General features: G+C 38.2%; 2 protein-coding genes across 2 annotated transcripts; both read right to left on the bottom strand.

Annotated features, from left to right (window-relative positions):
• Positions 1-2,026: 2,026 nt before the first annotated feature.
• LOC109473103 (dyslexia-associated protein KIAA0319-like protein) lies at positions 2,027-21,336 on the bottom strand. Its single transcript, XM_019773012.1, has 21 exons — positions 21,236-21,336; positions 20,600-20,720; positions 17,595-17,693; positions 13,293-13,390; positions 12,595-12,775; positions 11,734-11,866; positions 10,784-10,898; positions 9,698-9,802; positions 8,881-9,097; positions 8,248-8,380; positions 7,663-7,811; positions 7,142-7,293; positions 6,557-6,695; positions 6,069-6,139; positions 5,654-5,745; positions 5,260-5,399; positions 4,730-4,852; positions 3,984-4,074; positions 3,431-3,522; positions 2,861-2,911; positions 2,027-2,435 (listed from the first exon to the last, which is right to left on the bottom strand). The coding sequence occupies exons 1-21, from the start codon at positions 21,281-21,283 to the stop codon at positions 2,293-2,295; spliced, it is 2,493 nt and encodes an 830-aa protein (XP_019628571.1). The 5' UTR covers positions 21,284-21,336; the 3' UTR covers positions 2,027-2,292.
• On the bottom strand, positions 21,291-24,615 carry LOC109472921. Its single transcript, XM_019772787.1, has 5 exons — positions 24,447-24,615; positions 23,792-23,915; positions 23,158-23,307; positions 21,451-21,570; positions 21,291-21,358 (listed from the first exon to the last, which is right to left on the bottom strand). The coding sequence occupies exons 1-5, from the start codon at positions 24,582-24,584 to the stop codon at positions 21,291-21,293; spliced, it is 600 nt and encodes a 199-aa protein (XP_019628346.1). The 5' UTR covers positions 24,585-24,615.
• Between the last annotated feature and the right edge of the window lie 5 nt (positions 24,616-24,620).

Here is a 24,620-nt window from a genome sequence, read left to right as displayed (position 1 = left end):
ATAAACTTATTTTTTCTGACTTTATACAATTCATTGTCACTTTTATATAATACTTTAGCAGAAGTTACATTCTTGTAATGCTCTAAAACACCTTCCAAATAGAATGTAACCATAATTTTTTTACTCCATATACAGAAAGGAAGCTTAGTGTAGCTAGACCTGAAACCTGGGGCTAGGAAAAATATGTATTGTGTGACCTTAAATGTACTTATACATATTATCCATCATAAGACCAATTGGCAAGTAACTAAGCTTCAGTGGTTTAAGCTAAAGCAAGCCCATGTCAAATATTTTACATGTCCCAAAAGTCACTGTATTTCTTCCATATCATATATAACTAGACAAGGAAGAGAATCTTCATAGAAGTTTCATAATTCTAAATTATAACATTTTGTACAAAGAAACACAAATAAAACCTTTTCCAAGCTGCATGTAACAATGTAATATCTACAGAATAACGATTGCATCAGAAAGATATTGCACCAGTTTTCACACAAGAGTTCTACACGCATATATATTGCCTCTCTACATAATATTATATCAAATCACTATTCTTGCAAAGTAACCCTTACATATGTCCATTAACTTTTAGGTGGTTAAATTTTTTTCCTGTCGAAATTTTTGTTGTTTCTATAGATGGTGAGGAAATTTCTTACAAGACTTCTCAACATTTGTATAATGTAATAATGAAAGTTCATCTGTGTTGGTAGTGACATGTTTAAAGTTAAAACTTTTGATCCAACACAAAAAGTTCTCTCACCTAGAGCTTTCCACCAGTCACTCTGGTCTTCCTCAGTAGACTGACCCAGTGTTGACGTCACACTTCAAAGAAGCCACGTGACAAGCTTCATTGGGTCAGTCTACTGAGGAAGACCAGAGTGACTGTGTTGGATCAAAAGTTTTAACTTTACATTTTTATATGTAGTACTGTACATCAATTTTTAGCCAGTTCACGTGGTAGAAAGATTGGTGTTGCATTTGTACATGTTCGTAAGAATATTGAGTAGTTACACCATGGCAACTGTTACCATGGCAATTGTTACCATGGCAACTGTTACATCATGGCAACTGTTACCATGGCAACTGTAGAGATATATAAATAGAGAAGTAGCAGCATTTGGATAGAACCCCCTCCAACCCCAAATATGTACAATTTCTAGAGAAACATTGCAAATAGATGCTAATTTTAGACTTACATGTACCTTACAACTACAGCATAGTACATATATATTATCATAGGGAAAGTTTAGCACTTAGTTCACAAAGATGGCATCAACTTTTCTATACAAATGCTTGATAATGAAAAGCACAAAATGTATATATTATCACTACTTATAGTATTGATTATCAAGTTGTTTCAAGTTACAGAATTTATATACAACATTTTAGCATCTGGACCCTGCATAGAAATCATGTTGACAAAATTGTCGATTTTTCACTCTTTTCAGACATTTTTACTATCTTACTGTTGTAATCATAGATTGGGCTTGGTTCTGATTCATTCAAAGTGCCAATATTGAAGAGGTGGGTTATAGCAGGAACTTAAAGTTCAGACATCAAAATGTACACATGAAAGTTTTAAGGAGACTTGCCACAAAACCTTTGAAAAGATGTGCGTATAGTTAACACTAAGCCAAGAATATTGCTATAGGAAAGACACACACATACATGTACAGTAACTGTATATATCCAACTGAATGTCATTATGTATAATTATGGGTACTTTAAATTGTGAAACTTGCTCGGTGGTTTTATTTTTTTAGTGAATGAGAATTCGTGGCACCACATAAATATACTATACCTTAGCCCTCGATATTTATATTTTAGCTCAAGATCCACTCACCATGTTCTCTCATCTAAAACTTACCTTACCTGGCACCGAATACAGCAAAACCATTTTGGAAGCTTTAACCACAACCATATAAAGCTCTCTCCAACTAAATATCATTGTCATAAATTCTCTATATGACTGTTCATAACCCCTTACAATCTCATTGCACATCTTAGAGTGCAAGAAAGGATGCATAATATCTTCTAGATGTACAAAGTAGGAATTCCTTCTTCCCACCATAATAACTTCAAATTTCTACACTCATTCTTTTTCTTTAATCCCCCACATTTTCAAGATATACAATCATTTATGTAGTATTGTAGAAACTCCCTTTCCCAACCATAATTTTAATTTAACTTTTTAAACTTCACAGTTTATTTTTTGCTTTAGACACCCTTCCCAACCCCTGAGCACAATGAAGCATATATAAGTTGAGAAATTATGGGTTGTCCCCAAGTGTATCATAGCTTGGGAAGCGTAGAAGTTATAATGCCATTTCTTGTCGTTCCGTTCGGCTTTTTCTTGTTTTCGAAAAGTGTGGTCTCTTCATCGCTGAGTAGGTCATCTGACTCGGACATAACCAAGCTGTTACCTTGCTTTTGGCCTGAAAGAAAGAAAAAGATTCAATGCTATTGGTTAAAAAAACAGACTACATATCATTTAGGTTATATGATAGAAGGAAAAATAGTATTATATCTTAAGACTATTACCAGTACATCAGTTAAGTCACCTTCAGGCTTGACTACCCTTTCAATCAACTGTCCAAAAAATCATCTCCCACCCTCTCTGCAACCACTGGTACTTAGACATACATGTAAAAAAAAAAATCAAATTTACCCGAAAGTAACAGATGCAATTCTCAGGAAATGTAAAAAGAAGTCAGCATATTGTGAAACATGTTAAAATGAGCTACATTGACTGACTGGTATACAGTCTTTTAACTGCTATCAGTTTTGGGGTCTACTATGAAGAAAACACAGTCATATGTGACACAGTTGTGTTTGTTCAACCCTGTCCCTCCTACCTTACCTGTAGACTTGTCACCTGTCTGTGAGACAGGCACACGGTGGTCCTTTCCGTCTACGCAGAATGAGGTTAGATAATAAAGGGAACCGTTACCAAACAAAGGGTCAATCCTATAGCTAAAGCCTTTCATGACATGTACATTGTATGTGAGTGAAGTGACTGTGTTTACATGTATGTGACAGTCACTCACTCACTCACTATCCTGGTTTCGATTATACTGCTGCCGGTTTCCCTGTCCCAGGGGTGGGCAGCAGTTGTTAACTAACTGTAATCTCCAAGCATATTTTTAGGTGGCGCAAAAGACAGTATCAAATTGGCCAGGCAGAATCCATTGGCCACCTGGCTAATGGACACTCCTCTGGTCAATGGATACTGCCTTGCCACCGTATGATCTGCTTGGAGATTAAACTAATGCACTACTGAATAGTGTACAGGCTTGTTTTTTCTCCAAGCGACAACCTTTTTCAGAAGTCATTTACAAAATTCTTAACAATCATGCCAAAATCACACAAAATCTTTTGCTCTAAAGTTTCCATCTCTACTGTAACAGTTATAGCCTTTGCTAACTCTTACCTCTACTGTACATTTCTATTTTTTCTCCCTTGTCGTCAATTTCATCCAAAAGTGTGTAACGGTGTCTCTTGCTTCTTCTGAATCTCCTTCGACTGCAGAAATGAAAAAAGGCAAAAAATTGGAAGGTAAGTAATGCTACAGATACGGTGTTCATGAATTCTGACAAATGATAGCAGTTCAGCACCAAGGACAGATGTGTACTGTTCTGTTCTTTTGTAAACTATTGTTTATAGCTATGTACAACTATATCTATTTCTCAGCAATGGCTGAAATTATGTCCTAAGTATATTTAGTTACTGATAAAACATTTTCAATGTACAACATAAGTTGTATACTGTAAAATACTTGCAGTTGATTTCATGGTAAGCTTTCTACTCAAACATGTCCTGTCTTCCTAACTGTCTAATATGTGAAAAGTGAAAATGAGTATTGCCTGTCCTGTATTTATTTCTAAGTGTGGGAAACAACACCTGCAACAGCTGCCTGTGTCCCGCGCGTATTGTATTGTTACAATATCAATAAATCAAATCAAACCAGTATCATGAGAACTTACTTCCTGACCAGACAGACCACCCCCCATGTGATCAGGCCCACTCCTACAACGATGCCAAATGCGATGACGATGACGTAAAGTATGCTCCAATCTGTAGGGAAGAGAGAGGTGGAAATGTTGTTATATACTGACTGGCGGAATTAAAACATTAACATGCCTCTAAGTCTAATTCACAAAAAGGCATCCTAGCCTGTCACAGTTTTAAGATTGAATCCTTTACTTACGAAAGTAGAATATACTGGAGTTACACAAGAAAACAAGTAGCATGCACTATTTTTGTCAGGTAGCAACAGAATCTGTAGTTATTTCTCCAAAGACTATGAAATGTGGTGAAGACAAATTTTAGACAGTCCACATGAAAGGAAACCTTTCTTTTAACTTTTATTGATCTATAATAGGGTTAATTGTCACATGATAGCAATTCAGCACCAAGGAGAGGTCTGCACTGGCACTCTGGTTATTTGTTACACCAGAGCTTGGCCTTGCCGGTGTTAACCCACTGGATAGGGCTGCCTGGAGGTGCAGTGTGAAGACCAGTACTACTAGCTGACTGCTGCCGACCCCTGTGGCAGGGACAACAGCAGCAGTATAATCTAATCCTGTATAGTGGATACTAGCTGAAACGTTTGACTGTTTCCAAAATCATACCCAGTTGCTTGAGTAACTGTTTTTTGGCATATCTTACTACCTGGATGTCTAACCTTCATTGACAAATCCTGGATAGTGTGAAATACACAGGGACTTACCACAGTTGCTGACTTTGTCTGCGAAGTAAGCCTTGAAGGGGTTCTGTACCCAGAAACTGTCACATTGGCACAGTTTGGTGAAGGAGTTACACACACCGTGGCCTGAACAGTTGTTCTGACAAACTGAAGAGGAAAGAAATCGCACATTTAAAAAAATCATACTGATGATGAAAATATTTCGAGGTGGAAGGGGGCCTATTTCTGATGAAAATACTGATAATTTTACAATAACTACAATGTAAGACGAAAAAGTCTGGTATGCTTAAGGTAGAAATACAATTCTGTGAGTATACAATGAATTTCAAACTGATTGCCAAGAAGTCACTCTAGCTATAATTGCAGAAGATACTCCATATCATCTTCAATTCAATCATAATCATAAATCTAATTCATGGTACATGTCTATCTAGATTTAATGTGATGTTATTTACAAAACAATTTTTAAGGACCGAGACTCAAAGCAAATCAAAGAGTCACTCAAGTTACCAACTTTCAGTTAATTGTTACAAAAATAAACAATTTATACCTACCGACTGTGTCTACTTGTACCACCTTGAAGTCCAGCACCTCTGACCCTGCCTTGAGTTTCCGTTTGAGTTTAGCCAGAACTGATCCGCCATCTTGTACCACTCCAGTCTGCGTGTTTATTACTACAAACACTACGATCATGCTGGGAAGTTAAAGAAAGTTGTTATAATTATGTTTACATTTGCAGAAGGAAAACAAATAACGATACAAAACCGGTATGTTACGACTGAAGACGGTTTACTGACTGTGAAACAAAACAAAAACTGTACTTACGCCAAAAAAGTTACTAGAGCAGAATCATATCCAGTTGCTTGAGTACCTGTTTTTTTTTCCATGTACATGTACAATGTATCTCATTAACTTTCACCAACGTGAATTGACAAAACCTGTACTTACTTGCCAGTGGACATGTCCTCTTTAATTTCCTGTACTCGGATGTCAGAATCCATCACATCAATAAGTACAGCCAGCTGACGAACCAACATGGCCTGCCAAACAGACATCAGAAATTATAATTTTCATGATGGAAGAAATAGAAAAATACATGTTATATGCTGATCCAGTGAGAGCTCAACTTTTCCCATACATGTACATAGAAGATTGACTTTCATATGATAATAAGTATAATATTATACAGAACTATACAATCTTAAAATAGTTCCTTAACTCTTTTCCAACAAATGAACTACTCTACATGTAAGTCCTTAGGATTGCAACTCATATAGCAGTATGCAATGCATCTGAGAAACATGAGAGAAATGTACAATGTATGCCACTTAGGGCCAGGATAGTATATCTGTATCGTTTCTACCTTGTTCCCCTCAGTAAAAGATGTGATGTCTGCAGCCAGAGCCAGTTCTACTAAGTCATCTCTGTGCAGATCTGTAAAAGAGACAAGACAGAAAACAAACTGTTACAGTAGTATGATATACAATTGTAGAGAACACTTTGACAAGTCATTCTATACTTTAAGTGGTGTCTACTTCCACAGTTAAGTCCTGACACTAACACAGGGAAGGCACACCTTGTCTTTCCCTGCCAATATATCCAATTGTAAGAATCAAAGAAAGAAACAATAAACTACTGTAACATGTTGTTGTCTTCTTCTTCTTTCAGACTGCTTAGCCCAATATAATATTGGATTATGAGCAGCTGCACATGTGTTAGTTACAAAACAGGTGACAAATACAGGTACAAATAAAACAAAGGGAAAATTGAAGAAAATGGACTAAGGAACATACATATTGATTCTGTGGCTGTAAAGGACAAGACAAGTGAATGAAAAAAAAGTTTTCTCACCTTTCTTGACAATGACCGTAGCAGAGTCGGTGTCGAACAGTCCCTTTGCATCAGTCACCTTCAGATGGAACACGTAACGTCCCTCCACCAGGTTAGTCAGCTGTAGAACTGCCTTGTGGTCAGAGCTGTTCAGGACAACCTGGGGACAAGTTAAGTCATGTTTAGAGTTAAAACTTGAGATCCAACACAAAAAGTTCTCTCACCTAGAGCTTTCGACCAGTCACTCTGGTCTTCCTCAGTAGACTGACCCAGTGAGGCTTGTCACGTGGCTTCTTTGAAGTGTGACGTCAACACTGCTTCACACCAGGCAAGCAGCGCTGCGGCAGCTGCCTACACTGAATGACGTGTTACACCTAACTCTTGAACATCTAACTCTAAGCATTGTTTAAGGCTAATTATCTAATGATGATGCCCCTACTGTACTTGGTGACAGCGAGTTCTACTCTGCAATAGTTCTAGGAAAGAATGAATTCTTGAACACCTTAATCCTTGGTTGATAACTCTGGTACTTGAAGGCATGACTATTTCTTTTTCTTTTCTGAGCTGGTATTAGGTTAGTAGTTGTTTCTTTTGATTGACACCTACCCCAGCGGCAGGGCTCTGTGGGTCTCGTGTCCAGAGAAAGTCGACGATGCCGTGGTCGTCTGTCGAACGAGAACCGTCCACAACCAGCAGGGTCTGGGGGAGCTGGTACGTCACGTCTCCCCCTGCGTCTGCACGAGGCTTGTGGTTTATATCTGTTAGAAAACACACAAGTAGCAAAGCAATGAGTTTTATTATGTTTTCTGAAGGAAAACATATTGTTTTTGCTACGTTTCCTCTTCTTCTTCCGTTCCAAACACTACTGACCTCTGACCTGGCCAATGACCTGATCTGTTGACATCTCTCACCATCATACTGGTGTTGGGTTACATCATGTTGCAATTTTATAGCAGGAGGGATTTAGACTCCTGTCTGACCATATACATGAATGTATTTGAGTAAGAATTAACAGAACAGACCAAATGCAAAGGTAAACATTATGCATTTGCTTTGCAAATGTTACCTTTCTAGTTTCATTCTTAATTTGGTACCTAGCATTGTAACAGTATCATGACTTTTCTCACCTTCCTTCACCTGCACAGTGACAGAGTCCCTGGAGCACAGGTTCTTCTCATCACACACCTTCAGGGTGAACTCATACGTGCCTGTCACTAACCCTGTCACTGTGGCAACGGCCTGGTCTGTGTTCTGTAGGTCAACTGAGGACGGCCCACTGCGGAGGGAGGGGGGAACAGGATGACTTTATTTTTAGTTACAAAAAATGTATGGCTGAACCTCATGTCCACACCTCTCCTTCTGTCTCTTTCTCTTTCTCCCTCTCTCTCTCTCACTCTGTCTCTCTCCCTCTGTCTCATTCCCTCTGGCTCTCCCTCTTTCTCCCTCTCTCTCTCTCCCTCTGTCTCTCTCTCCCTCCCCCCTCTCTCTCTCTATGACTCTGTCTCTCTCTCTCTCCCTCTCTGTCTCATTCCCTCTGGCTTTCCCCCTCACTCCCTCTGTCTCTCTCTCTCTCCCACCCTCCCCCCTCTCTCTCTCTTTGAGTAAGACTTCTGTAGTAATTTGTCAGGCTAGACAGGGGCTTAAGCTTGTATGAACACATAATTACTAAGTCCTAATAATAGTATATATTTTCAGGATTTAATTTGCCCTACCTGGTCTTAGTCCACTCATAGGAGACTATCCCCTGATCGTCTGTGCTGTCCCCCCCGTCCAGGGTAGTGGTATCATCCGGTGATGTCAGCTCCTTGTCAGGCCCTGCATCTGCTACTGGGGGCTGGTTGTTTTCTGGGGGGGAAATAAAGTTACACTTTCTATCTTTATCTGTATAGCTGGTATAACCACCCTTCTGTGTAACACACCAGCTTTTGTATCTGTCTCTGTATAGCCAGCATAACACACCAGATTCGCAGGCACATGGCACAGTGGTAGCTGGCTATATTATACCAAATGACTTGTTACAGCCAGCTTTGCACATCTAACTGCAGACTACCAGAGATGTTGAAAGCTATCTAGTGATGATGTCCCTACTGTAATTTGTGGCAGTGAGTTTCACTCTAAGTAAGAAAGTTCTAAGTTTTTGAACACCTCATTTTTCCTGGAACTATCGTCACACAACACACAAAGCCACAGCTCGGCTATACATCTTTATCTGAAAGCATCAACCATCATTCAACAGAGATTTCTAAGCTCCAGACTTGTTTCTACATGTAAAATGATATTATATAATTGTAAATTATTAAAGTATTATAATGTAAAAACATATTTAACAAACAGAAATAGCCTACCAGGCTGCACAACGACAGTGACTGAAGCATCATCCTGCTGATCTGAGCCGTCAGTAACAGTGAGAGTGAAGGTGTAGTCTCCTACCTCCATGTTAGATACATGAAGGATAGATGATCTGGTACCCTGTATGAGGAATGTAAGACACATGTGAGTGAGAGTGAAGGTGTAGTCTCCTACCTCCATGTTAGATACATGGAGGATAGATGATCTCGTACCCTGATAAAAAAGATCACACAATATAAGATACCAAAATACAACATTTGCCAATGTCTCAAACATGGGACCTTTGGCTTTATAAACTATCTGAAAGGACATCTCTAGCCAAAGCTACATTGTAGGTACTCATTTTCACCTGAGTTGGGTGCAGAAATAGATGAAAAGAGCCTTTCTGAAGGACAGTTGGAGCCTGCCTGCCTGGGATTGGCACGCAGATCCTTCAGCTTCTAGTATTAAGTCTACATTTACCCTAACCACCTTGACTACATCTAACATACAATGTACAACAAATGCACGATGTGTCCCGAGAATGTCCTCTTTTGTGATCATACCACAATCAAGGGCTCAAAATACATGCACCACCTGCACTTGCAGATATGCAGAAAAAAGGATTTCTGCAACCGTACATAGAATGTGTGCATGCCCTTACCTGCAAATGTCTACTGCAAATAAAAAGTGATTTAAAGTATTACTAATTTAAATCAGTGATTTAAAGTATTACTAATTTAGTAATAATAATATGACTGTCTCAAGTACATGTATGCCCTCTGTTGTGATTATACCACAATTAAAATATGTTCAATGTGCCCCTGCTCTTACCTGCATGTCTGCCACTGCATCCACCTCCTTGACCCACTCATAGCTGACAATGCCCTTGTCATCTGTACTCTTGGAGCCGTTCAGGATCACTGAGTTCTGGGGCATCTACAGATTCAATATCAGAAATATTTATTAGAATTCATCATACATGTAGGGAATCATAGATTGTAGACAAGAAAAGTCACATACATGTATGACATCAATGAAAAATCTACTGTTTTGGTTCTCATAACCAGTAAGTTATAGATACAGGGAATCTTAGAGGCAAGGAAAGTCACATATGACATCAATGAATCCACTGAGTTCTGGGGCATCTACAGATTCAAGTCATACATATAGAAAAGTCACATACAAAATGTACATGTGTTACATCAACCAAAAATCTAAAATCTATATCCTTCAAGGAAAAGTTCATTTCACAGCTTTGCCAACAACAGTTTTGTCCCACTTTGGGCCAACATGCTGTAGTAGGCTGGTAGAAGTAAAATCATTATTAAGTGAGCACCTCTACATAAAGAACACCTGTCCTAGCTGACTAATATGAACACTTTTTGGGTGGTCCCTTAGAAGTTAGATAATCTTTCCAATTCACACATTAAAATTCCTGTCTATTATTATAAAGTATAGTGACTATCTGTCCACACAGACCAAACCTTATGGTCTGTGTGGTCTTTTTGCACAATTTTGACTGAATAAGACATGTTCCTACATTGTACAAATGTACATGTATAGTGTACTAACCTGAATGACATTCCCATTGAAAATTAACTATCTGTCCACAAAGATCAGATTTTATGGGTCCCGTAAGTGGTCTTCTTAGGCAGTTTTGACTGTACACATGTACATGTATTGTAAGAGCAAACCTGAGCTGGAATAGAACAAATACCATGCAGTCTTCTCACTTACTCACTATCTGGAACTACTGTGAAAATTATTTTTTTACATCATTGATGTATATGCAGCTTAAATGGGTAAGATACATGCCATACACATAGTATACTAACCTGAATGACCAGGTTAGGCCCTGCTATAGTATACTAACCTGAATGACCAGGTTAGGTCCTGCTATAATACATGTATACTAACCTGAATGACCAGGTTAGGTCCAGCATTAGCCACAGGCGGGTAGTCTGTCTCCTTATGTACTGTGACGTTGGCTGTGGTGGAGTCTGTTTCTCCGTCTGAGTCTGTCACAGTCAGTCTGGTGAAGTGTAAGAGAAGAAGAACCCAAATCAGCAAAGAATAAGGGTTTAGAAACACAAATTTTTCCTTAGAATTGTATACTAAGTCTTGTAAAGCCATGCTAACAGGGAACCAGTTAGAAAAATGCTGTAGTTATAAAAGAACAGCCTTCCTTTCTGTGAATGTCTGGAATTTGTGTCTTTTTGGATGACATTGTAACAGCTGGCATATGGGCTATTCAGAAAATTCCACTGAAAAACTATATACTAAGCTAGCAAATTTTCATGCATTTATTTTGTGTGCACAATTTTAGGACATTGGGTTACACATTTTAAGAAAGAAAACTAGTTTGTCTCACATAAGTGAGCCAAATTTGTGAAAAGTATACAAATTGTTCTTTTGAATAATGAAGAGAGGTAGACTGTACGTGGCACAGGATCCTTATTGATTTTTGTATGCCCTCAGGCAGGAAACCTGTTGCATACAATATGCTTCATTACAAAGTAATTTTGTAGCCCAAACCAAGGTAGCATGTCAAATTTGACCTTAAATGATTATATTTTGACAAATTCTTTACAAGAATAACAAAAACATTTCTTATCCAGGTCCTTTCCATTTTTAGGGGCCTCTTGAGTATGGCAATCACTTGAGATCTTTATTTGCAATCAGATACATATTCATGCACAGATACAGATTCATGTACAGATATGCAGATACAGATTTTCCGAGTAGGATGACCATGTCAGTCCCTACACCTGAGTGAGGGTCACAGTTGACACAGTGGATGCGTGGATGGCCCCTTGAGTAGACATACTCATACACCCTTAAAACGGACTATTAATAATAAGACTTACTTGAAGACATAAGAGCCAGGGATAAGGTGGTTCAGTCTGAGGATGCTCTCCTCTCCTGAAGCCTTCTCCTCTCTCAGCGGTCCTTTCACCTCCTCCCAGTGGTAACTAACGATCGCATCGTCATCCGTACTCGCTGGGAACACAACAAAAAAGTAGTAAACAGTAAACGAAACAAAGTCTTGTAGGTAACAAAATTTAACATTTACCTTCACATGGTCTAGCCTAACAAACTACATCAGCGCCCATCACCCCTCATTGAACCGCGACGGGGGTCAACATCGTCTACCAGATACCTTTGACCCAGTGTTGACATCACACTTCAGAGAAGCCACGTAAAAAGCCTCACTGGGTCAGTCTACTGACTCCTAGGAAGACCAGAGTGACTGGTCGAAAGCTCTAGGTAAGAGAACTTTTTGTGTTGGATCTTTAATTTTAAACATGTAACTTCCAACACAGATGAACTTTCATGAAACTACTGCTCTGTTTATTCTTACTCAAACACATTCATAATTATACATGTACTTGTATACGGGTGACCAGTCCCTCCAACTTTGTTCTGCCACTTGCTACATAATGTAACCCAACACCACAGGGTGTCGGCTACAGCAACAGTTACCATGGTGACAGACGTCTGGTCTAGGTCATTGACCTTTTTTTGGTGTGGATAGAACTAATTCAAAGTTAATCAGCACTCCATTCAGAAGCTCTAAGAAGGGTGTGTGACAGACATAGAAACATACATGTGGAAGAAAACATTACCAGTTGTGTAAAAAGAAAACCTCAATATCCTATCTAACACCAACCTGATGAAATTATTTTTGAACTTTTATTTCTGTTAAAAGATTAATGAAATTTTCTTACAAGATCCGTCGAGGATAGCAGCAGTGTTAGGCAGGGTGACCTCCTGTTGTTTGGGCTGTACTATTGCGACAGGAGGGGTGTTCACACGAGTAGGAGGTTGGACTGTCACATTGACAAACCCCTCCCCGTATTTGTCATCTCCCGTGACTGTTACCATGAACATGTAGTGTCCTGCAGTCAACTGTCAGGAAAAACAAACTCCTTGTAACCAGATGAATAATAAGTGACACAATCATTGTGCAATGTTAACTTATCAAAAAGTTAATTTCCTTTGAGAGGTTGGTCATTTGAAAAGCATAGTGTAGTTTCTAGTATAATGTAGAAGACAAAATGCAAGAAAAAGTGATTGTAGACAAGTATGCATTGTATATGATAGTGTTATATACAAGAATAAACATTGTGTGTGTATCCTTTGTTAACATGTATTTTCTTTGAGAGATAGATCATGGGGAGGGAGCCTGTAAAGGTGGTCTCCACCTGTTTCTCCCTTCCCTTCCACTTGTGGCAAAGCTTGAATAAATGAATAAATTATAGACTTAAAGGACAAAATTTTAGCTCTCAATCTCATTCTACATTTATACACATCTGAATCAGCGAAAGCAGCAACAGTAACAGTTGTAAACTTTTTCGAAACATAGATACTGAGCAAGTGCCCCACCTAGCAGTAACTTGAGGAACTGCACTGTTAGTACACTTACCTGTGAGAGATGTACAGACTGTGTGTGTCGTCCCTCCATCTCTCCCTGGTACTCCTCAGGACCAGATAACAGGCTCCACTCATACACATACTGCACACCTAAACAACAATACAACATAAAAATCTTAAGTCAGTTAGTTATTATAAACTTAAGACAAAAAGGCTTTCATTCCTTGTCAAGCCATAAGTCAAGTACTTCATAAGTCAAGAAAGTCAACAAGTAAAGGAAATGGCTAGAACCCTGTCCAACCATATTTTTCAGCCATATTACTGAATAGAATGCCTTCTCTATGGCTACTGCCAAAAAACACAAAAAACAGTGCCAAAAGGGGTGAGTGAACTCAAGTGACCCACATGACCCTGTCTGACACAAAACTGGGTCAAACCACTTAATTTTCTTTATATATAATTTCTTCTTCTTTGTAACTTCAAAAAGCTCCTACACAGGGAAACCAAAGCTCTCAATGATAAAAGCTTTAAATATCATGATTCTGGCTCCTGTATTTTTATCCGTCACAAGTTTCCATGTGTGACTGTGTTACATTGTACCTGTTTAAAAAAATGTAGGTCAAAACACTTGAATATCTAAAGTTCTTACTTCCCACATGTGGGTTTCCCAGACACTCTACTAGGAGTTGGCAACACTTGCAAATTGCTACTATCAAATCTATGATACATTTTTTACAGCTTTTAACTGTTTGCAAGAATCTAATGATTTTTGAAGAGCCTTCTAGGTTCTAAGGCACTGAACAAAATATCATACAAAATGTGATATGTTAAGCTGAAATCCAGGATTGTAATTAAAAACATTATTAATACATAATAGTTGTATAAGATATTGCAAGTGCTTGATGACCCCTAGCAGATTCATCGCAAACTGCAGTTCGCAAATAATGTTAAATTCAATCCTTTTACAAGTGGTTGTAAAAGTGTTTAGTGAGAAATTCTGCAGCCTGGGTGAAAATTTCCTCCAAGGACTGTCTAGTTTAGGCTGCTGCAAATGACCCAAGAATTAGATCAACAAAACATACATGCCTGTAGCTTAGGTTTTAAGTTGACTATGTATGTTTTGGCATGGATTGTGTAAGAAATATTCAGACTCAGCACTGCATTGATGGCTTTTGCAGACTTAAGGAAACGTTCAGTCAAAATTGTCCTGATAAGAATTTGTGGGAAAAGCTGTGTCAATCTTTATTTTGTGTCAAATTTTATTTGAATCCACACATTATGTAGTCTTTCAATATGCCTCGGTACATTAAACATTGTTGACAACAAAATGTGCCTTTTGGTCCGATTTGTACCATACTAGTATCCTGTTTGTGACGCCAAAGATTTATTTTGATTACATCTTTTTGACATCAGATCCTGTTTATATGGAACAGAACAGGATCTGAACAACATGTTGACGAGTTTTGAAGTGAGACCCAAACTTTTGAGAAACATTTTTTACCATTCTAACCTACTCTCCAAGCAGAGGTTTGGGTTTTGGGTTATTTTTGCCGTGTTGTTAGGCTTTTTTTATCAGGGTTTCTTTTTTGCACTGGATTTTTTTATCCCAATGAAAAAAATAATAAAAAAATTCCAGTACAAAAAGAAACCCTGATAAAAAGCCTAAAAACAAACCAAAATAACCCAAAACCCAAACTTCTGCTAGGAGAGTAGTTTTGACCCCCTTGAGGTCTTTGCACAGAACAGATTTAGACCTAATTTACTTTTCACATGTAAACAACAACGCACCGGATTTAAACGTACATGTAACACTAAACTGAAATAAACAAACAAACATTTTCACCTAAAGCGTGTAGCCCTTGAAACATACAAGAACACATATGACCACAAAATGAATTTAAATAAACACTGATCATTAGATAGCTTTAAACAATGTTTAGAGTTAGATGCTCAAAGGTTAGGTGTAACAAGTTGTTCGGTGTAATGTAGCCAGCTGCCGCCGCGCCGCCTGCCTGCGAAGCTGGTGTGTTACGCTGAAGGGCGGTTATACAGCTATACAGATACAAATACCGACAGTAACTGACTTTAAAAAATTCTATTTAGACATACATTGTATGTGACGTATACATAATGTCATAATTTCAAATATGCGCTTTTAAATAATTCAGTAATATTAGTTCCGTATGTATAATATCAGGGGATTTATGCTATTTGAAATGACAATGATAAATTTCATACAGTCAGTACATGTACATATAAAAAATGTTGGAATTCAGGAGCCATAATTTTAGAATTTAGTTACCATCTGGAATTTTAAGGTTCTAATGTGGCTAATATATATAATTCATTTATTTGAGAATCTTCCAGTTTTGCACTGGGGTAAGTTTGGAATAGTCCACTTTTGCGTGGGAGGGAGATGGACTGAAATATGCTGTATTTGCTCCCAAGCAAATGTAGGCCTTTCTAGTTTTAGAATTTAGTTCCCGTCTGGAATTTTAAGGTTCTAATATGGCTTCTAATGTGGTTTTTTTTAATCATAATGTTTTTTAATGTCTGATAAAAAAAAACAGACATTTATAAGGCACAGAAACATGTTACACTGGACAACTAGGGTTCCTTTCATGCAAACATTATCTACATTGTATCAAGACAAGTGTGGCAATTACAGAATACAACATTTGTGACATACCATGTCAACCGGCAAAAGGCAGCCCTTTTCAATTTTGTACCCAGCGATGCATAGCTGATTTTCCCATTGTTAAAGCTTTAAGAGTTACTCCTTACTGGTTAAATAGTGCTCTATTCAGACAAGTGTCCCTCCATGTACTTGTGGCTACTCATATTACAATTCAAAAACATCTGACTTATGAATAATTAATAGCTAAAAGGGCCTTGTCACATTTTTTACACTGTATGAAATAGTGTTTCTTTACGTAGTGATGCTTCATGTATATTATGTGTTTTACTATAATAATTGAAACCTAGCAGCTGTGAAAAATGTAACTTTACACTACATTGTATTTGTTTCATTGGTATAAAATTGTATGGAACCAGACTGTATAAAGTAGTATTTCTTCAGCAGGTAGTGGTCTTATAATAGTTACTAAATACTACAACCTTGCAGCTGTAAAATTTTAAAATAAAACCTTTAACTATTTGTTTCATTAGTAATAGTGTCAAAATAGTAGAACCAGATTGGTATTTAACTGGTACAGAAGATTATCTTAACATGTACATGTAGTAGGTTATAAAAATAAACATAAAATGTTTAACATTAAAAGTAAATATTATAAATAATAGTAGCCATGTAGCATGTAGCCAAGTATCAGGTATCCAAATCCGATTTAAAATCATAAAGAAAATTATAATCTCTTCTCAGGTGATATTTTTCTCTTTTCTCACTATAATTTTTCTTACTAATGGAAATAAAATTAAAAGCTGTTTGCATGAGTGACTCAGAGTGAGGCAGATAAAATGCAGACTCAAGGCTTGATAATGATTGAATGTCCCTTGGGAAAACAACAGGTCCAAGAACTCCCTGTCTTTTGGTATAATTTATGCAGGTCAACAAAAAGGCATTTCAAACATAAATTTTGCCAGAAAGTCTACACTGTCTTGACCCACTTAAGTTTTTTATATCATACTCATCACGTAATAACTTGAAGAGCTACATCCTCAATTGAATACAAGTAGTCAAAACCGCCCACTTAAAGATGGTTGAGTGTTTACTATTATGAAAAATACTTCAAGAAACAATCTGCAAAAATTATAGAAAATTTGTCTTCCATGTGCTATTAGGGAGCCTATTTATAGTTAAGGGCCTTAATCTGTTCAAAACTCTTAATGACAAAATCATATTTATATTTTGAAACAATAAAATGAAATTAATCATTAAAATACAGACATGTATACCTGTACATGACTATTTTGTACACAATATCCACATCAATATACACAATAAGTCATGATGCTTGTAAAATTTAAGCTTTGTTCCAACAGAAATTAATTTTCAGTCAAGCATTTCTGTTGTGTTGGAACAAAACTTGAATTTCATACATTGTAACTACTAGTGGGGATTCTACCAAGTTGAACACCAAGTTGAACACAGATGAGCTTTCATACAAATATGCATATACTAAAATATATTATGAAGTATTAAATGCAAAGATTAGTAATAGTATATCCACCAACCTTCTGGTCGAGTGTTTCTGTTGTGTTGTAACAAAGCTTAAATTTCATTACTACGGATTCTACCAAGTTGAACACAGATGTGCCTTCATCTGAATATACATACATTAATAAAATATTACCATGAAGTATCTGTGCAAAGATAAATAGTATTTATCCTACCCACCTTCTGGAGGTTCAGGCACAGTGAAGCCGTGTAGAGTGACACTGTTCTGTGGCAGTTGTATCACCTTGTTTTCTCCAGCAGATACCACAAGTTGGCTCACTGAGAACGAGAAACAACAAACTACAAGTAAAACTCCAACCCAGACTCTAATATGTGCATAAAACATTGGTCACTTGTAGTTAAAGAAGAGGGCTTATACTGTGTGGATGTGGTTTACTGTGTTGTGGGAATAGAAATGCAAATGAGAGGGTCATGTTGGGGGTTTACAGGACACTGGATTGTGTACATCCTGGTACGTAGTAGAGTTGTATCTCTGAATTGTGTACAGTATTTAGGCTGAATAAAAAGTATTTACCGGTTTTAGTCTGTGAAAAGTGGAATTTATATAATTTTTTCATATAGACTTTGTACCAATGAATTTGAAAACATCAATAGGGTACAAAAACTCATTTAATATGTAGATTCAAGAATTTTTCTGATAATTATTGTGGACAGTTGCATTGTTTCATAATTTATGCCTTGTTTTTTGCTAATTTTGCATTCAAAATTATTGTATACTGAATAATATATCAATTATCCGATAGTCATCACATATTATAATTTACCGTAATTATTTTTTAATTGACCCCAGGGAAAATTGCAACATCGTTTAATCACCCCTACGATCAAATAAACCCACCCGATTGTAATATATTTGCTCCTTTTACAGTAGAGTGGATTAAACCATTCTCCCATGGGAACAGGGGTGATCATATCTCACCATTATTATTCCAATACTCTGCTTCAATCCTGTCCCAGCAGTTCCCTAGAAACACCCCCACAATCTTGCTTAGACTAACCCCAAGGCATACATTGTAATTTTCCCCAAACATCATACAAAAAAAGAAGAAGAAAATATGTGGCACTGTTTTTTTTCCTGTGGGTAAATAATTGATTTAAGTTACGGAGATTTCATTTTGCTGTATAACAAGGGGAAAGAAAGCAGGCATTCACACAATCACAGTGTGCAATGTACTTTTCAGTTGGAGCTTGAAACAACCATACATACATAATTTCACTGTGCCATACCAGTTCACAGTAGATTGTGACAGAAATTTTTTACACCAATCCGTCAACCTTGACAGACAAAATTAACAAAAATCTTGTGTAAAAAATATATTAAAACATACAAAGGACCAACGACAACCACTCTCAACACCATGATTTGCCTCTCAAAATGTGGGAAACTGCGTATTTGAAGGCTTAAGTTACAAATCCTAAATTTCCCACTAGATTACGGTCTGATTATGAATATGAACCTGGGCTGACGGAAAAAAAATTTTGGAAGGCTAGAGCCCTGTTCCAGACTGAGTGACAGAATAGCTGTAGGGAAATTCCAGGTTGCAGGTTGAAATCCTCCTGCCATGCCTGACAGTGACCCTAACTAAGGATGGATGGTGTACCATCTGTCTGTCAGCTAGTCTGGTATAAACCTTCCACTACTATGAAATATTTATACTACTATTTACTAGGGCTGGGCCATTTTTACTTCTGGATATGGAAGTTTTTGTGTGTGTGGCTGAGGCTACACCAATTTAATTTGTTGGTTCTCAGTTTCGCCCATTCACTTTTTTTCTGATTTGCAAAAAAAACATTTCAGGCTCTGAATCAACTCTTCAGAGTTGTTACAGTCTTTTCATCTATCAATCAAAGTGGTTTGATTAAAAGGAATAAATCTGAACTTTCGTATGCTGAATGTTACAGCCTTTTTGTGAAAAACAACTTCAGTGTAATGTTTATAGTGAAAGTTGACAAAACTTCTGAGAGATCCTGTTCAGTATATACTAGTAGGTGCTGTCAAACTGTAAACTATAGATGATACGTGGCACATCAAATTGTCATAACAATATCTTTGAGTTCAGTGAAGGTCAAAAAGGCAGTATCAAGAAAAAAAAGAAAGGAATTCATGTGAACTCATTATGAATAGTACTATTTTAACATAATTCATAATTGGTGGCAAAAATTTTGCATAATTCGTAATCACTCCCCCTCCCCCATGCAGGCCCTGCTTACTACCTTTCCTTGCTTGTTATTTGTAATAATATCTAATGTAACCTTGAAGACTTTAGGCAACTGGTGCCAAAGACTTAATCAATTGTAGCTGCTTGGTGAGACCTTTATATCCGGAGTGCCTGAGGCTATAGTCATCCTCTTTATCAAAACCACCTGAACTGTCTGGACTTAAACACATTCAAGGTGTCCAACAGTGGCTCACTAGGAGAGGGTGTGATAGGGGATTCTGAAACACATCTACAGTGGATATGAGCTGACAATAAAGTGTCATGCTAACCCCTTTCACGTCCCAAAGCTTGTGTCTCAGACTCAGAGGAGAGCAAAACAACAACTTGATTATACTATATATTTATAGATGTGCTAAAGGCATATGCTAACCTTAATTCAGTTAGGTTCAAGTGTACTATAATACACTTAAGTTTGGTCAGCATGAAAAAAAGCACTGTAAATATCTAAAAATTTAAGTACTGTATTTCTTAAATTGTATCAAGAGCTACAAAAGGTTTGTGCTGTAAGCTGATGTAGCACTGTTTGGTGTACTGGTAACCATATCAGAGTTTAAGTAGGTGTGGGAAATATGGGGCTTGTGTCCCTGAAACTTGGGTAGGTTTACAGGGGGTCTCCATGGGGTTTTCACCAGCTGTGTTTTGTTAAATTAAGACGTGTGCTAAGAAATCCCCTGCAAATTTCTTTAAATTTGAAAGGTAAAAGTGTTTTATGGTAAAAAAAGAAAGTAAAAAATCAATTCTATTACTTAAGTGGCAAATGTTTGTAAGAATAACACAGAATTTTCTTCAAATGAACTTAAAATTCCTCTTAATTCTTAGAGACATGCCAAAGAGGGAAACTGTCTACTTATATTAAAACCAAACTCAATACACTCACTCAAAGCTACTGTAGAAAGAGTGCGACTTTTGGTTGTTCTTCAATCACCATACAAAAGCTCCCCCTACCTGTGGAAGGCGTAGTTGCATCTACCCTCTTGGGTGTCCTGGGTAGTGTGCCGAGGGGGGTAGTGGTGTTGTCTGGACCCCCCTGCAGCATCAGGGGGGAGGTCACATCCAGGGGGGCCATCTGAAAGGAACAGGTGAATATAATTTAAGGTCTTGTAGATCTAAAGTTCTTCTGTAAATTTAATTCTTATGAGTTATTTTGTAGTAGAACAGAAAAGGTCTATCACATTTTTAAGTTCAGAGTTGAAAGGATTCTTCAGAGGAGACATGTCAAAAGATCAGACACAGGAGACAGGGAGAACTTCAAGTTGAAGGTTAACAACAAGTTAGCCTGGGTGCCAGACTGTAGCCAGGGCCAGTCTACAGGCTAGCTCCTGGGCTCCAGGGCTAGCCTGGGTGCCAGACTGTTACCAGGGCCAGTATAGGCTAGCTCCTCGGCTCCAGGGCTAGCCTGGGTGCCAGACTGTTGCCAGGGCCAGTACACAGGCTAGCTCCTCGGCTCCAGGGCTAGCCTGGGTGCCAGATTGTAACCAGGGCCAGTATACAGGCTAGATCCTCGGCTCCAGGGCTAGCGAGCTAGCCTGTATACTGGTATCCAGGCTACTCTGAAGTCTGAAATCTTGTATTGTTTCTTACCTGTTGTCTTGCACTGGTTGGTTCCTGTTCACCTCGATCTAACAACATATCTTCATCAGATAAGTATGGCGTAGTTTCTTCTTCTTCTCCTTCCCTCCCCACTGTGGTGCCTTCTAGCCCAGGCTGGGCCAGCGTAACCGGTTCTGGCTGGTCGTAACCGGTCCTAACCGGCTCTGGCTGCTTGTAACCGGTTGTAACCGCCCTGTGCCTGGTACTGAGTTCAGGGTAGTGGTGGTTTGATGGGGTGACTTGGTGGTCTTCTTCTTCTTGGTGAGAGTTGGTGGTCAGGGTTTGCCCTATGTTCTCTTCCATGTCTGTTTCTAGTGTTGCTGGATCTGTAGTTAGTAGAAATACTTTTTTTCAGTGCTGTGCAATATTGCAGAAGAGTCAAAATTTTGCTCTGTGATTTGCAAATACTTTCTCTGCAAATACCTTCTCAACCCAATAAAGCCTATTTTACATAATTACATGAATATAGCTTTGTAAATTTGTAACTGAAATTCTTTGAAGTTATATGTTGTAACAATCACAGATTCTGTGATTACTACAACATATTAAAATTGTTGGTCGTGTGTGATCAAAGGGCTACAGGGATGAGATATGCACTGCCCTAGCTGTTGGAAGAATTCTAACTTTTTCTGTATGTTATATGTGCAAATATATTTGTGTATATTCAACTAAAATTTAAGTTTATACATATATAGATGATTTGATTTCATTAGAAACTTGTACTTGAGTATTGGAATCCTCTCTGTAAATGAATACCGTGATTCTATAAGTCAATATACATCTAGCACAATACAAGCACATACATGTATACACAAACACTAGACAATACTACAGACAGTATTCTAGCAACACATACATTTTAACAGTAAACCATGCTCAAGTATATGCACAAGTCCAGTTCCCATGTGAAAGTTTGACATGTTATTGTTAGTCACAACAGTCAGCCATGCACAAGTATGAGTACAACTCCAGTTCCCATGCAAAAGTTTGGCATGTTAGTCACAACACCAAGCTGTACCCAAGACCAACTACAACACTAGCCTCCATATAGCATGCCAAAAACTGGGGGTTTTGGGGGTCTTCTGGGTCTTTGTGAGCTTTTATGTGCTATTTTCTGATTGCATATAGACAACATAGCCGGCCTGGTTTAATTACCCCCGTTTTTTAGAACTGGGCTAATCAGAAAACAGCCAAACCCCCAGTTCTATAAGCCTGCTATGGAGACTAAAGCTATCCCAAGACCAAAGTTCTATATTAACACCAAGAGTCAACAAAAAAGTTTGAGTGTTCCAAAGTCTTTCCCCCATGCAAAGAACCCGTCTCCGAACGCTTGGTAACCACCAGACACTGATCACGACACTGGGAATGTACAGTCACTGTTTCAACTTTCGTAGATGTGTTTGACTTTCTTTGAGGCCTAATTTTTTTTTACTTTAACATTTTGGATGTGAGGAGGGCTTTCTTTGCTGCAGTGCCTCCTACAGAAATTTCTTGGTACTGCAGACAAAAAGTGGCTTGTTGACATCTACACAAGTACTGTTTGTTGAAAGAAACTTTTGAATGTTTCTTTGCCTAAATTTCTTCATTCATGATAATAGAAAAGAGGCCTGGGCTTTCTACCAGAAAAAACAACTTTAGTTGGTGATATTTGATCGGAATATTGTGTGATTTTCAATAAGCTATGTACCAAAATCTAACTTTCTATAAATTTGATGCACCGACAGCTAGCCTCTACCAGGCTTCAGAGGTGGCTGGAAAGATGGCCAAATACACAGATAACATGCCAGGGGAGTTGGTCCGCTAAAGGAGTACAGTTTGCCACTCAGAGCCTGGTAGAGGTTAACTTTCAGAAAGCCACATCAAAGAAAGTTACAAAACAATCGTGACCGCACTCGTCTACGCCATTGTCTTACCTACACAGATGTTACCACGTAACGCGTCCCGAAGTAACCCCTCCTTACACTCGCACTTAAACGACACTTTTGGGCCGTTCAGCTGGAGTTTACACTCCTGGTCCCAGGGACACGTGTCGCGAGGGTATAGCGTACATTCTGTTTCATCATCTAAAACACGCACAGGTTTTAGTTAAAAGGTTTATCCAACATTGCACAGCAAAAGTTACTGCATAAGATGGATGCAAGGAGGTTTTAAACCTCCTAAATGGAGATCATGCTATGGAAAGTTTTCATTCACTTTCCATATCAATGAAGCAGGCAGTGACATCACATGAAAACACTTAGTCATTAGTACACAGACAGGATGACACAAACTCTGTTTCAAGAGTGATTCGCAATTTGCATGCATTGCTTTTCAAAATCACAAACATACATATACATTGTAAGGTATACACACAGTCACATACATGGAAGAATTCTCTTTTGATTGACATGCATATGCATAAATTTAGCTAGTGGCATGATCTCATGATCATCACATGACCATCACATAACCTTCAAATGATAGTTAGATGAACGAAGAATTATAACAAGGACACAAAGTTATCGCAGGACCATCACACGATCATCACATGATCATCACGTGACCCACCTTCAGATTCTGAGTCCCGGCTCCTCTCCACCACCACCATGTATGAGTGCTCAAACTTGTCAGAGTCTCGATACACAGCTTTACACGCCTCCTCACTCACACAGTCAATGGTGAAGCATGTCACCTGAGGTATCAACCAAGGATAAGTATTATTATTCTTATAATTCACATGAGTGTAATGTTGTTGTTTTTATATGATTGTGCAGTATGTGTAATGTTGTTATGTATTTTGGAATCCAGGCTGACTTAAGTTGCATTTGCTGTCGCTTTTGCAACTAATGAATATCCTAATCAAGTATCAAGTATTCAAAAACTCATTCCTTCCTAGAACTATCGCAGAGTACAACTCGCTGTCACCAAGTATAATAGTGGGGTCGTCTGGCATAGCAGCAGAGTACTCGACTCGGAAGCCAGGGATCCCGGGTTTGAGTCCTAAACTTGGAAAAGGCACTTTACACAACTTTCCTCACTTAACTCAAGTGAAAATGAGTACATGTATTATCCTGTTCCGTATTTGTCCTCTGTGTTGGTGACGGTATAAAATAAGTTGATATAGCTTGAGGGTGCCGTCACCATGTCCAGTCATGAAATGTTGGGATAATGAAAAAAAAAGGTATAGTAGGGGCATTACAGATACAGATACGGATACAGATACCTGGTACATCCACGCGACGTCACAGTTCTCGTCATCACAGCACATCTGTGCACACTCGTCCATGTCGGCCACGGCACCCACGTTGTTGAAGGTCCCAGCATCCACCCCTGCTGAGGGGGTCGACTGTTGGTACTCCATACCCTGTCTACAGACGGACTCATGGGCTGCTAGAAC

Source organism: Branchiostoma belcheri, unplaced genomic scaffold (assembly GCF_001625305.1).
Source record: "Branchiostoma belcheri isolate BF01 breed outbred unplaced genomic scaffold, Haploidv18h27 scaffold29, whole genome shotgun sequence".
NCBI lineage: Eukaryota > Metazoa > Chordata > Leptocardii > Amphioxiformes > Branchiostomatidae > Branchiostoma > Branchiostoma belcheri.
The sequence above is the reverse complement of the archived record's forward strand: the minus strand, read 5'-3'. Positions and strand labels throughout refer to the sequence as shown.